Genomic DNA, 16542 nt, shown 5'->3' with positions numbered 1-16542 from the left:
AGTAGTTGAAAACTGAATACCAGGCAATTTTGCATTAGAATTTTTATCATGGATTAAGGATCAACCTTTAGAGGAAATAACTTCTGTGCTTGGAGCAGATACCCTCATTGTACAACAATGTTTAGGTGGGAAAGAGAATTTCAAAGATGAAATTTTGCCGTTCACGATGCTCCAAGGCCAAGGACAAAGACTGAATGTCTTTGTCTGGACTGACAGCAACATTGTTGCAACACAAAAAATTCTTGAGGCAGACAGGTGTGTGACCTACCACCCAATAGAGATGTCCTTGACCTTTAGTGCACCAGTAGTTCAGCCTATTCTAGAAATCACATTCACGTTAGAAGGCTTTGTACCCTTTAGGTGCCACATAACTTGACTGATGTGATCAAATAGCACACTGTGTTTCATGTTTCTGTGAAATGCAAAAAAGTTTGAAAAAGGGAAATTTCCTTATGTGAACAGTATTGTAACAAGTGATATTAAACTTGGAAGTACTATTATGACATCCCGACCAAGACTCAGAACAAAGTGTGGGTTTGAAGATGAGGAGAACTTTGTGGCTATTTGAAAATCCAGATCAATGAAGAAGAAAATGGTGGCCATATTTTTTAGTGTGAGAGAAGTTTTAGAGCGAGTTGTGTTGGAAACTCAGAAAACAGTTGCAGGGACGTGTTATACTGAGGAATGCCTACCTAAAGTTGTTGAAGCTCTCAAGAAGCTGTGCCCAAACTCACGGATGAACACATGATTTTTTTTACACAATAATGCTGTAGCACACTGCTTTAAAGTTTGCTCTGAGTATTTGAGCAGGGTTAAAGCACCCTTCCTGGTCTTTAACTCACTCCATGTGACTTCACGCAGTTCTCCCAGAGTCTAAAAGGGAGGCATTTTACAAGTGAAGATGACCTCCTAAAGTTCTAATTTATTATTAGGATGATGAGTGAGCACAGGCAGACATTTTTAGAAGACTGGTTTTGAAGGATAGAGAAGTGTACAATGTGTGATGGAAATAATTTTGAAAAATTTAAAATAACAAAGTCATTTGCAAAACTTTACTAATGTTTTTTGTACCATGGATGATGAATGTAACCTCAGCAACAGCAAGCACAATATATTGAATGAGAAAAGTATATTATTTATTTCAAAAACAAGATTTAAGTAAATGAAGCATTAGTAAATACAACAAATATTGATTTAAAATAATTATGTAAAATGAAAAAAAATTATTATTATTAAATTATAAAGCAGAGAATATGAAGATAAAGGATTGTTTTGTGATCAAGCACTATACTGAAGCCAAATTGCACCTTTTGGACTTCAAATTTTATCTTCAATGATCACAGTATCTTATAGTAGCTTTCACTATTCACAGTTCAATATGAAGATAAAGGATTGTTTTGTGATCAAGCACTATACTGAAGCCAAATTGCACCTTTTGGACTTCAAATTTTATCTTCAATGATCACAGTATCTTATAGTAGCTTTCACTATTCACAGTTTCACATTTAGCTGTGAAGCGAATAAAAACTGGATCTTCTATAAATCAGAATATTATCATAATCAACCTACCCGCAGACATGTGAATTTTGAATTTTTGCTGTAGGAGATGAAGGGTGTTCAGAAACTAAACTTTGTTGCTTACTTTCAGGTCCGAGCTTTAAGCCCATATCTTACCAAAGGTTAATTCACATCAGTCTAACCATCTTCATAATATTTCAAAAGCTTCTGGGAAATTTTCAGATAATTGTTTTTGTAGAAGTCCTGTTAATTGACGTGGAAACCAAAGAAGGCAAACTTCTCAAAAGTTTAAAGAACAATGGATTAAAAATGCCAGGCCACAGCCTAACATTTAACTAGCTTACAACTTATCAACTTTACTCATTGTTAATTGTGAATCACTTGGATAATTGCATTGATATAGACACTATTCTTTGACCGCAAGCATAAATTTCTGTTGTTCATCGCAGAGAGAAATCCTACCTTCTTTAAAGTGATCTATCCTTATGTAGATTTTTATTCCACTCAAACTCTATAAATTGCTGTATAAATTCCACTCTATAAATTGCTGCAGCATTCTATAAATAACCTCAGCTAGTTTCACTTCCATATTGAGATAATATATCACTGTCAGTATTTTTTCCTTAGTGATATTGGACAAGGGGAGCATTCATTTTAAATTGAAATTTATCACAACCACAAACAGCTCTATGAGGTAATGATTTACAATAGAAGTTGGTGTTGCAAGATAAGAGATTGGATTAGAAATATAAATCTCTTTACTTCTGACTTTCCCTTATGTTATACTGCTTAACATTACTATACAGTAATAAAACTGGATAATCGGTAAGAATATACCAATAAAGCAATGTAGCAAAAGAGATGAGATGACTAAAGATTCCAATTGTATGGGCAAAAGAGCTAGATCCAGAAATTAATGAATTAGATGCAGCAGGAAGATAAACATAATGAAAGAAATAGAAGAAAAATAACTCAAAATGATTTGTTTATGTACTAAAAAGAGAAAGAAAAAGAAAGAGAAAACCAAAAATATGACAGAAAAATGACATTTCAGGTAGATTAAGAAAAGAACAGTGACCATGATGAAAATAAAGAAGTTACTCCAGAATGGAAAGAAAGTGAAGCCTTTGATACACCAATGCTGAACTGCGATGATATAATGATAAAAACAGACAGTAAAAAGTAAAAGATATCATAAAATAAAATAACCTATAAATACAAACAATAGCGATGTTTATTACAATGATAGTACTTCTTCAAAAAAAGAAATTCACTATACCTTCACATAAATAAAAAAAATTTACATTACACTGAAAATTAAAATAAAATTAATCAAAATGAACAAACGATTATAAAGAGATAAACTGGAAGATAGTTCAAACATAATGTATTTTAAACCAGGATAAAACCAAATATATAAAGTTTTCTACAAATGCTGCTGGCCAGTATGAATATTAGATAACAGTTAGATCAGAATTTACACATCTTGTGAGGTGGTTCATGATACTATAAGTAATTGCAGTTCTGAATTAATAATAAAAGCTACAACAGTAAAATATCTGGATGCCATGTCTGAAATAGCAAACTCGTGTCAAATTTTTAAGTAACAAAAAAGACACTTATTTTATCAGTTTTGAACAATAAAATCAGATCTTTTTGTATCATTAAATCAATGTACTACGTATAAATGGGGTAAAACACAGAAGCCCCTTTGTGAGTGTGGTGAAAATCAAACTGTCAGACACATCACAGAAGTTTGCCTTAGGACAGCGTATAAAGGGAATCCTGAAGATTTCCTGATGGCGACTCCAGAATCAGTAGCATATATTAGTTTGTTAAATCTTTGTTTGTAATTTTGACTGTAATTAGTGTTATGTTTTAGTGCCATATGCTAAATAAATAAATGTACTATGCATATGCTCATTCTTTGCTAAAAGAAAGGGTTTACATGATTACATGTAGGAGACCAGTTTCATTGTGCATGTCACAAACTAGTACACCGGATACAAATTGAATTTACATTTTTGAGGTTAAGTAACTTTAAACTTAGGAAAATAACTGAATAGATATTGGATAAAATTTATTTCAAAATAAATTTTGTAAATTTGTCTTGATAGCGCTGCAGTTATTCAATCTATATCTATTTTGAACTCATGATTTTATTGTTGTGTGAAAATTTTTATGTTGTCTAAATTTACAATCAATATTATGTTTAATTTACAATTGTTTTACTGTTAGTGGTAACTATAAAATGATTGTAATTATATTCACTCAATAGCACCATCACTAGCATTCAAGTTCTCTTCTGCTAGTGATCCCTAATTGAAATTATTATACTTGCATAATTCAGTTTGTAAAGCGATTGATATGTATACTTTAAATATATTTATGTACTACCACTGTAAATATATTATTTTGAGGGAGTAAATATTGACTGATCGATTCATTCATTGAAATAAAAAGAATACTGCAAAAGGATTTAAATACAAAGTGTAGCCTGCGCTATACTTGGACTTTTCTTAGTATTGCAAATTGTTAAGATAAAATAAATGGATATTTACGACCTGTAAAATAGTTAATATGTTCAGAGGAAAACTTAAAATGATACTTAAAAATGATTTTTCAGTAAATAAATGACTGAAAATAAATAAATAAAAAAAAAATATTAAAAAAGCTAACCGTATACAAACCATTTTTAGCTGATCTTGATTGAGCATCATCAGTTATTCCAAGTTTCTTCATATTCTGTTCAACTTCTAATAAATCTTGTTTACTTGCCGTAAAAGTATCAGAAATAAATTCATGTAAAGGGCTATCAGGCAGTTTACCATCACTAATATTAGTTACACTGCTATTAACGATATCATTACTGATAATATTAGATGTTTTACTGATAATCATCATATGTTTTACTGATAATCATTTACTGATAATATTAGATGTTTTATTAGAGGTCGATTCAGAATGACTAGTGCCAGTCGCTTCTGTACTTGATCTGGAAGCAGCCGCATTCAAATTTTCCTTATTCTGTACTGATGCTTGGGTCACTACATAACACATACACAAGATGTACATACATGAAAAATCAGTACCGAGCAAGCAGTGCATAAAATAAAAACACTAAAGAAAAAGTAATAAATAAAAATATGAACCGATGAGAATAAGTGATAAAATCTAATAAACAAATATAACCTAAAAAATGTACCAGGTCATGCAAAATTACAATACAAAATATATTACATTTTCTAAATCTGATTACATACTATATGATGAAAGACTATAAGTGTGGTATCTAAAATTTATAATGCATTAACAAAATTAGAGATAAGAACTAACATTTTGCTCCACCCATAAAACAACAGTTATGCTGAGTATTATGACACAATAATAAGGAAGTTTTTTTGATGCTGCTTTTTATCTGAAGGTAATATTTCACTGAAAATGCCCACTTAAAATGTGGAATGTGTAACAAAAACGTGTATCTGGCTATTCATTTTTTTGCCTCTACATTTCAAAATGAACAAAAAAGTTCTATAAAAAATGGTAATTTCCCCTTCGTTTTTCTTCTGCCATCCATTTTGTGTTTGCTAAAAAAAAATTTTATCTAAAGATTGGATTGAGGAATCATTTTAATATTTATCTAATTTTCAATCTTTATTTTCATCATGGTCACTATGCTCTTTTCTGACTCTACCTTGAAATGTCTCTTTTCCATTCTGACCTTGGTTTATTCTTTCTCTTTCTGTCTCTTTTTAGTCATAACCAAACCATTTGTATTATTTTTCTTCTATTTCTTTCATAATGGTCATCTTTCTGCTGTATCTAATTCATTAATTTCTGGATCTACCACTTTTTGTCCATCCCATCTCTTCTTTGGACAAAAATATGTAAACATTTGTACAGGGTAGATATGTTTAAGCAACTTTCTCTAATTAATAAATAAAAAATTATCACCTATTTTGTAATCATATTTACTAATTCTAAAATGGTGGTGATGTCAATTTTTTAATCTTCAATATCTTGATAATCATAGCTTTATAAAAGTATGTTTTATTAGCAAACATGATAAGCCTTTCATTGTATTGAGAATAAAATCTGATCTTGATATAAGTATTTCTGTAGAAAAACACAAAATAGGGGACAGAAGGAAAACAAAAGGGAAATTGTCATTTTCGTTTTATTTGAACATGTAGTCAAAAATGAATATTTTTTGTTTAGATACATACAAACTCTGTACATAGCTGGGTATATTGCATAACTGCAATATCTTATCTCAACTCTCAGGCTGGCAAAGGTACAAGAAGTAGGATGATACTTGTATTACTGTTTTCAGTTTGTTCAGAAATTATTTTTTGTTAAAAAAAAACAACACTAGTTATACAAAAATTAAAAATCAATCTAAGATCAGTAATTATCATGAACTACATGATGAGATGTTTGTATCAAATATTATGAAACATACTTCTTCAATCTTTAAAAATAGCTTACATAAATTAAGTTGAAGTTAGATTTGAGAAAACTTATTTGAATTCAACCATCATATGGTGCTAGTCCTACAGAAGGAGAAATGAAATGGCAATCAGAACCTGTGGCACGTTTATGTACCCCAGCCAAGTACATGGTGTGTTGGTTGTGTAGAAGAGTCTCCAAGGTCTCAAAATGAGACCATGCTATAGAGGAGTAAACCCTGATAGAAAATCCCCCAAAAGACATCGGGGAAACCAGTGGAGTATTGTCAACAGTCAACATGGCATGAGTTATTGTAAAATCATCAGCTGGAAGTAAAACAGCCCCCAATCGGATTTCCAGATGGGGCTGCACCGACTCCTTGACAAATGAAAGCTGCAGTAACAATAGGAACGTAAAATTAGCCACACGGAACATTCACAGTCTGTTCCAAGCTGGTAAACTGCATAACACTGATGTAGAGAGGAAGCAATTATATAACAGACATTCTTGGACTTAGTGAGGGCATTGGCTGCGGAAGTGTGAAGCTGGACAAAGCAGTGATTTTCTATTCCGGTTTGAATGATCCTAGTCACAGAGTGGGTGCTCCTGTTTTGATGGTTGAACACATTGGCAATGGGGTTTTGGATTACGTTCTGTTTTTGGAAAGAATCAAGTTAACTAATTTGTCTTCTGAATATTATTAAAGTTTATGCACTTACTGCAGACAAGGATGGCAAGGAAATCGAGTGGTTCTATGAACAGATTGCAACATTATTAAAACTCACTAAGAGGTGAAATCACCATAGTCTTGGGTGGGCGATTGGAATGCAAAATTCAGTAGAGGTCAGCATGAAGAAATATGTTAAATGTGAGCAGACATATCCTAGCGCTGATGTGAATTCTGATTACAACCTAGTTGTTATTATGTTAAAATCACATTTTCCACAGATGGGCAAATCACCGTTACCACAACTGATCAATGATCGCAAGCTGCTAGAATCAGATATTCATATGCATGCTACGAAAGAAATGAAAGATTTAATGGTGGAATTGCAGTCTGTAGCAGACCTAAATGTCATCTGGGAAAAGTAGAAGTTAGGGCAGTCTAGAATTCAGAATGAGGCACCTTGCCTTGCAGTGTAGTAGAAGGAATGCATAGATGACCACTGAAATATTAGAATTTACGAGTGATAAAGAATGACGAAAGGTAATGGAAATGAGTGCATGAGACTGGGCAGAATTATTTGCAGAAAGATCCATAAGATGAATAGCTGAAGATGAAGTGTCAAAAAATCAAAGAGGTGTAGACTAAACACGATTTTTTCAATGTCCATAAGAAAATGAAAGTATTCACTGGTTTGTACTGTAAAGTGGTACTAAATAACTTGAAAGACAAAAATGATAATATGATACTAGAGGAGAATGACAAAAATGCTAAATGGAAAAAAATACATCAAAGAATTATTTGGTGATGCAAGGCCTGCACAGCGTATGCTGGATAATGTCAATTCTGGTCAAGAAGAAAGTCTAGATGAAGATGAAATGAAAGAAGACATGATATAAGCAATTAAAAATATGAAAAATAGTAAAGCTGTCGGACCTGAAAAAATGCACGGCACACTATTAAAACTACTGAAGGACGATCAATTGTCTATTGTGTTTTGGCCAGTTTTTCAACTCATATTATGCTCAGGGGAAATTCCAACACATTGGCTGAAATCAATGCTTATTGCATTGCCAAAAAAGAATAATGCTGTGGAGTGTGGTGACTATAGAACCATTCATCACACCTTTTTATGAAAAAAAAGTGAACCATTATCTATAAGATGCAGAATACAAAAGACAACTTTTCACACAAAATTAATAGGGTTTGTATTTACCGTCAATCTTTATGTATTCAAAAAGTAACCTCCACTAAAATGCAAATATGTTCTATCCGTATAAGTATGTTAGTTGAGATTGAAAATAAAAACGAATGTGAAAAGTCATCTTCTATTGGTGTTTTAGAATTTCTAAAAATAATGGTGTGTTAAAATCAGGACTTCATAGTGGTCATGATAATGGAGCTGGTGACACTGGAATACCGCAGCCAATCCAACATCCTGGAACACGTGGACTGATTTAGCAACATGTGCAGGTATTACATTCTGCTGCAACTGTACTTGTTCCATGAGATCCTTCTCTTGAAGTTGTGGTATTAATCGTGCATTCAACATCTTAAGTTTGTGCATTCATTGGCCCATCAAAAAAATATGAACCAAGCAAATGACGAGTTGTCATTCCAGCTCATATTATGACATGCGGTATTTCTTTCCATCTATGTTGCATAATAGGATTTTCTTTCACCCAAAATAACAAATTTCTGGCATATGAACTGCAATAAATTGCAAATTTGTCTGTAAAAAGCACCTTTACACGGTGCACTGCAGCAGGGAATTTTTCTAATAAAGCTCAACAGGATGCAGCACGACGTTCCATGTTTGCAGTCTGACAGTCCAGTGATGAACATTGGACGAAACGGCCTAACTTTCAAGTCCTTTTTCATATGATCTTGCGTTGTTGTCTGTGGTATATGAAGTTTAGCTGACCATTTACAAGTTGATTTCATTAGGAATTGTTCAATGGAAAATGCAACAGCAATGCGTGTTTCCAACTGCATTAACTTTTATCCACTCTGTGGTCTATCTTTAACACTGCCTATTTCAAATGCACATTTACCCAAGCCAACATTGTTGTTTTGTGATGGCGGCTTATTACCGAAACATATTGCTAATTAGCTTCATTGTTTGATTCATATGTTGTTCATGAACCTCTTACACTTATCATTAACTACTCCTCGATGCTGTAACTACTCATGTCAACCATTTTTGCACAACTGTCTTTTGCTCAGAGTGTGTGACGTAAAAAACTGTTGCCAACTGATCCCAATGAAAATACCATATGTTCTAAACAAATCTCCTAACTCATACTTTTCATTAACTTTAAGGGTACGGTGACTTCCTGACCACCTGTACATAGTTATAAATAAAGTTTTTTTTTAAATAACTCATAACATGAAAACTCCTATGTTACCATGGGATATAGGAAATTTTTACTAATGATTCTAAAATTTTAACTATTTTTTTTTTTAAATAACTATATTTTATTTATAATTGTGAATTTTACAAAAAAATTGGTCTGCTGATGATTGAGTTAAAGCTCTGAAATCACTATATATAGATGAGTGTTCGTACCTTTTATTCAGTGACGGCTTGCATATAGGCACTTAGGAACTGCAGCACTCCTATTTCCACTAGATATTAATTCCTTTTTTCTTTAATTCTTTTTATGCACTTGTACAATATATAATCCCTGAGCTTAATGTTAGTAGCCATTTCACAACTTATGAAAAAGATACAAAAATCTTTGTATGAAACTGTGCTTTTCACAGTTCCAGCAGTGTGGTGTTTGGTTGTTCTGCATGTGCACACATAGGAAGTTGCACACAAGGCTATAAGGGAGAGAGAGCACTGTCGCTCCCGCAGTGCTGACCCTTGCATGCTGGTGGAAGGTATTTTTTTTTCTGCATCTGTTGTGCTTAAAACCATGTACCTTATTCTTGAATGTGATATAGTGTAGAATTAAATTATTATCCTGCTTCTAGTTACTCTGATCGATTCTTTTTTTTATAGAAAACTTTAACATTTTATAGATGTTTGTTTCCTCTTAGAAAATTATGAAACAAAAGCTAAAAATTTTCTGGAGCAACATCGCCACTAATTTTAGCTATGAGCTGCTACTGCTTTTATTGTACCTAGTGGATTTAAGTATTTATTTTTTAATAATTATTTGATAAGAGGTATGTAATGTTTGAAAAAGTAAAAATATAATACAATATTATTTTTATAGCCTCCGCAAAGTACAGAATTAGAGAACACTCCTACCTTTACTTTTTTATGTTCATCAAAACGTTTTCAAGCCAAAGCCCATCTTCGATGATATTTCTTATTTTAATAAATTCTTCTTTGTTTACATTTACGCATTAATTTTAGCTTTTTACATTTTATTTTGTAAAAATTGCTTGTTAATAAAATTTAAAACATTTTAAAAATTTCAAAACAATTGTTCTGAAATTTTTAAAATGTAAAAAGCTAAAATTAATGTCTAAATGAAAACAAAGAAGAATTTATTAAAATAAAAAATATCATCGAAGAAGGGCTTGGGCCTGAAAACGTTTTGATGAATTTAAAAAAGTAGTTCTGTAATTCTGTACTTTGTGGAGGTTGAAAAAATATTATATTATATATAGTTATGTACAGAGAAAAAGAAATGGACTATAAAATATTTAATGTAAATAAATTAATGTATATAAAAACATATTTGTCTATGTATATATATATATATATATATATATATATATATAGACAAATATGTTTAAGACAAGAATGTTTTAAATTATGTACCAACAGAGGTATTTAGTGACGTGTGGCTGGCAGCATTGTGTTCCGCATGACCTCCCCTGTAACTACATGTTCTTGGATTGTTGATATCGCATTTAGTTTTCATGTTATTGTTATTATTATTAGAGTGCAACATGTTTAAATGTTAGTAGTGATTTTTGTAATGTGCGTTTTTCAGGAAGAACTATACAACGTAAAATTTTGCGTGAAACTGGACAAAACTCACAGAAACCCTTTAAGTTTTGAAAGAAGCTTACAGAGATGATGCTCTGGGTCATATGCAATGCTACGAATGATTTTCGTAATTTAAAACTGGTTGTCAGTCAATTGAAGATAACCCTCGACCAAGAAGATCTTCAACTGATGACACGTTCAAGAAATTATGGTCTCTTGTGTACAAATTGCCGATTGACTGTCAGAGAACTTCAGAAACGGTTAGCATCTCAATTGGATCATGCCATGACATTTTGACTGAAAAATTGAACATGCATAGAGTTACAAAAGTTTGTTCCTTGTTTGATGACCTAACAGCAGAAAGAACATTGAGTGAACAAATGCTGGCGACTCCTTGAACAAGCCGATGATGAAACATTCATGCAAAGGATCGTAATGGGAGACGAAAGCTGGGGTTACGGCTATGACATTGAGACAAAAGTTCAATCATCAATAAATTGCACGTTAGAAAAATCACTATTAACACTTAAACATATTGCACCCAAATAACAATAACATGAACACTAAACGAGATATCAACAATCCAAAAACAGGTGGTTACAGAGGAGATTATGTAGAAGACATTGCTGTCAACTAAATGTTACTAAATTAAATATCTTTGTTGCTGCGTAAATAATAAAGATTGGTCTATTTTTAAACAAACCTCGTGTTTATATATATATATATCTATATACACACACAAACACGCACAAAACTGTAAATTTTTATAAAAGATTTTATTTTATTTGTCAGGGCCTTGTAATAGCTGGTCTTGGTGACATTCAACGTCCAGCTGAAAAATTGAGTGTTTCACAGTCATCTGCATTAGCTGCAACTGGTATTGTATGGTCAAGATACTCTCTTGTCATTATACCAAAGAACTGGAGTTTGTTCAGTGTGAATGTTTTTGTTGCTATTACTAATTTTTATCAACTTACAAGAGCCGTAAGGTAATAATTACTAATTAAGACAAATTTTATGAAAAATTAATTTTAGATTTTAGTCCATATATTTTTGGAAAACAATTGTGGATGTTTTTTAGGTATGCAAGTATGAATCTTCTTTTATTGCTTTTAGTAGATATAAGTTGCAGTCGATTCCACCTTTTAATACATTTTCTCAAAACGTGCGATTATTAGGCTGTTCTTTTGAACAGAGTGAAGCAAATGGAACTATTTTAAGTGCTACTGTTTTCTCCTGTTCATTATTTTGCTACATCTGTATAAACGTTCTTAAAAAAAATTCATAAAATAAAAATGTAGTTCTAAATTATTTTGGGAAAAATATTATCATCATGGTTTGTACAGTGTCAGTAAAATAATGGTGAAGTTGCAGCCAGTTACAGTTTTGGAACAAGCATGACTTGAATTGTATGCCAAAGTAAAGAGAAATGGCAAAGTTTTCGATTCGTAAACAAGTTCTATACCAGCACATATGTGCTTTGTTACAAGCTCAGTAGCTGTATGCAGCTTGTTAGTCACCATGATTACGATTCAGAATATTTGGTGTGTTTTGTGATTTGTTAAGTTTAAGTTAGCTACACTTAGATATAAACAATATTTGCATAGTCTGAAAAAAATCAGCGCATAAGTGTTCTGTAGAGTTGAGTGTTCCAAAAACAACTATTCACTTACATTTAAAAAACAACTATGTTTAATTGATTATAAAATTCAGATGTTATGAAAGGTTATCCAAAGGACAAAAATTTAAACGATTTGAATTTTCTACTGACAGGATAGGTTTTATCATGATAGGGAATTTTTAAATGAGTTTTTATTTTCAGAAATTAAGCTACATTTCATGATGAGTACATCAACAAAACTTTATTTTGTTCTACATTATAAAACCCCCTCTCTGATCTCTGAATGTCTTTAGGTATAACTCTTAAACCTTCCCTTTTAGTCTAAGGTAGGCGTCTCCAAACTACAGCCTGTGAGCACCACCAATCCAGCCCATCGACATGCCCAATAACCGGCTACAGTCTATTTTGATTACATTGTAAAATTATTTAAAAAGTATGTAAATCATACAAAATAATCAGATGTTTTTATTTAACGACCGATTAAGAAATACAATAACTAACATACATAATGAAATTGAATATTTTAAGTAATTAATGATATGAAATTTATCTCCAAAACAACAGTAAGTGACGTACATAGGTAATTCCCATAATGAAATTAAACATTACAATTATGATTATTGAGATTTAAGTAGCTGTAACTTTCCACTGACAATTGTTTGCAGTTGTGGAGTTTATTCATGGAAATTGTCAACGATGACTTCAAATGATAATCGGTTAATTTGGGTCTATAAATATTTTTTATATATTTCATTTTGGAGAATATTTTTTCACGTATATGAGTAGTGCCGAAAGCAGAAAAAAAGACACGAGCAAATTTATGCACCTGATCAAACTGTGTGAGTGGAAGACGCTTATAAAATTCCAGCAATGATGATTTAAATATTTTTCTTTAAAAATATCGCTGCACTGCAAATCAGTCATTTCCAATTGAAGTTCTGAAAAATCTTAGTACTGTTTAAATTAAGTTTTAATTTGTTTTTGACTCTTGGGTCACTTCAAATGGATTGACCAAGTTGCTGCTTTTGGTTCAGCATTTACTTTCTTAAACAACAATTACTGAGATTTCAACTTGCATTTCAAAGATTCATATTTTTCTAACCGTAGGCTTCCTGTAAATCTGGAGTAATTCTGAGAATGTTTAGTCTCATAATGACAATTTTATATTGTATTCTTTGAGAATTGATATTATTTTTTTGCAAATTATACACATTGCCTTATTACTTGACTCGATCACAAATATTGATATCCCCATTGCTCTTTAAATGTTCTGCACTCACTCTCTATCTTTCGTTTCTTTTCCATATTTATGCAAATCCACACAAAAGAGATGTAACTTCAAATCAAAATAATGCCAATTAATACTATTAAATTACACTTTTAATTAATTAATTAAATTAAACTCCCACAATTAAACACACTGTATTTTCACTGAAAAACCATAGTCACAAAACACACTAATCGCACTACGTATAACTTTTCAGATCGCTGCACTACTGTAGTTTTTCGACATCCTGCACTTATTTCTCTACTCCACAAAATTTCACTACTATACATTTAGCATGGTCGTAAGTAGTCATAACAATACGTAATGCACAGCACACTCATCGGCTACCTCTGCCGCAATGAAATGTCCTTGCTCATAAGTACCAATTGAAATTATGAATGGAGTGGAGTCCACCCTCGGTCCCTGTGCCATCTCACTCGCCAGCTAGTCCTGAAATGAAAATTTTCACGTATTTCTAAACTACGGTAGGATGGTATCATGAGCTAGTTAGCTCTAGGCTCTCAAGGTTCCAAGGTTGTGGACGAGTCAGTATGGCCCTTAGGCTAGAATATTTTGACCCCTGGTCTAAGGACTAGAATGACCACCTCTCTTGTACCTCTATACTGTTCCTGAGATTGAACTGGCCTCAACTAATACACCTTCACATGATTTATAAGCACATTAAAGTGATTGTGTGATAGTTCTCACCTGTATTTGCTCCTGTTTTTTATTTTGCTATTGCATTCTTATTAAAATCTATAAATTCCAGTTTTACTTCTTCATATACCAACAGGTAATTCAGATGTATTTCATCAATTCCTATGATATAATTCTTGCTTAATTCTTTAAAACTATTTTCATACTGTATATCATGATAGTATTTTTAAACGTATCCTGCAACAAAAATAATTACTTTAATGAGAGCTGAAATAGCATTAAACAGATAGTTCTCATGTTGAAATTGATCATAGATTGTTTTATTATAATAATTTTTGTTTTTATTATAATAATTTTAATTCTGAAGTGTTACTTCTTGTATTAAAACCTCTAAAGAAAGTTATAGAACATTTCAATTATAATAATGAAGAAAAGCAAGGTACCCTTTTGTATAATTTCTGCATTTTGTGGAGATTTTCTTCAGTAAATTTTAATACTTAATAACAATAACAGTAGGAACAACTTTCATTTCGGTATGAAATATATAGAATTCATAATGTTTTACAGATGTAACCTTCAGAGAAAAACATTTGCTTAGTGATTAGTATTGTGTTGAAAAATACTTAGATAAAACTATTTATTTATTTTTTTATAAAATTAATATAATTTTTTATTACAGATATCAGAGGTCATTAAAAATTAAAGAAGAAAACAAATTATGAAATGTAATACTTATTAGTTATTAATAAATACAAAAAAATAAATAAAATTTGTGATGCAAAAAGTTTAAAAAAATAGTGATTTAAAAAAATTTTGTGGGCAGAAGTTATTTTGTTGAAAGGTGTAGTGCAGTAGTGTAATTAAAATAATTTAAGTCAACCACAGAATGCCATATAACTTATTTATTTTATTACTATTTGTTTTATATTTTATGGTTAATGCATTATGTTATGGATGGATAGATACATTTTATCTAAAATATTGTAATATTAAATAAATATTTTTATCTATATAATTGTTTTTTTTCAATTCCATTTTATTAATTTGATTTAAATTTTGTCTAATGCTTAATAAAATAGTTTTTCCTCTCGCTCTCTGTCTGTCTGTCTGTCTGTCCCTCTCTCACTCTCTGTGTGTGTGTGCACTCTCACACACACACACACACACACACACACAGATATATATATAATTTTTATAAAGTCAATACTTACAAGACCCATATTCCTCTGTACCAATATATTGTATTTTTTATAATCAAAAACCAATTTGAACAACCCAAGTACAAAATTACAAAGTAAACAAAATGACATTTACCTTATTTTTTCTTTTCCTTATTCCAATAGCACTTTTGTGGGATCCTGCAACATCAGTTGTATTTATAAATTATATAAAATTACATATCAAAACATAACAATTTTTTTAGAAAAAATTAAAATTGAAATTACTATCATATATAGAAAACATGAAGTCAATAGAATAATTACAAGATTTATACCATGTAACCTGACCAGCCAATGTTACCTTATGTAGTCTTAGGTTACATGGTATGAATCTTATAATTATTTTATTTTTAAAGTTAATTTTAAATTTTTATTCTTAATTAATGTCATATTTAAATGTATGTAATATTTATTTTATTGACTTAATGTTTTCTGTATATGATAATAATTTTAATTTTGATTTTTTCTAAAAAAATTGTTGTTTTGATTATAATTTTATATAATTTATATACAACTGAAATGCAGGATCCTGTGAAAGAGCTATTGAAATAAAGAAAAGAAAAATAAGGTAAGTGTCATTTAATTTACTTTGTAATTCTGTACTTGACTTGTTCAAGTTGGTTTTTGATTATAAAAAATACAATATATATATATATCCTTTTTTTATCTTCCAAGGCAGTTTTTGGTTATTATTTATGAGAAATTATTGTCAGTGGATTACATGCTTGTAGAAATAGGAACTTGTACTATACTACCACTATTTTGGCAGGTGGTAGATATTATATATATACGAGGGCTGTCCAGAAAGTAACTTATGTTTTGAAAAGCACAAGCTTTTCAATTCCTTCTCTGTAGAAATCTGCCGCCTTAGATTTTTGGCACCCACCTTGCACGTAACTTGTGATAACCAAGCTTCCCTGATACAATTTCATGCAAGTCTGGGGGAAATGCAGCAAGAGTTCTGTAACTGTAATGCGGCGATTTTCACAAATTTTATCGTTGATTTTCATCGTCAGTTCATGTCACAAGGCTAGGCCGACCACTGTAGTAGTATAAAATTGTTTACTGGTTTATGTTATTTATTATAACCTGCACACACTGACATAAACCTGATTAAATACTACTGACATTGTTTAACAAACCAATGAAATTACTGTTACTGTATTTTTTTGGCTCACATTTAATATATTAATGTTT

General features: G+C 31.1%; 1 protein-coding gene across 1 annotated transcript in view; it reads left to right on the top strand.

Moving 5' to 3' along the window:
- The window catches only part of LOC142320497 (mitochondrial pyruvate carrier 2-like), a 69862-nt gene extending 54713 nt beyond the window's left edge, over positions 1–15149 (top strand). Inside the window, exons 2-3 of the mRNA XM_075358357.1 lie at positions 11373–11569; positions 14805–15149. Of these exons, the coding sequence (XP_075214472.1) occupies positions 11373–11569; positions 14805–14847 (240 nt within the window). The 3' untranslated portion in view covers positions 14848–15149. The remainder of the gene's footprint in view (positions 1–11372; positions 11570–14804) is intronic.
- Positions 15150–16542: the final 1393 nt, after the last annotated feature.

Source organism: Lycorma delicatula, chromosome 2 (assembly GCF_047948215.1).
Source record: "Lycorma delicatula isolate Av1 chromosome 2, ASM4794821v1, whole genome shotgun sequence".
Lineage (NCBI taxonomy): Eukaryota > Metazoa > Arthropoda > Insecta > Hemiptera > Fulgoridae > Lycorma > Lycorma delicatula.
This window is presented reverse-complemented; position numbering and strand designations above follow the sequence as displayed.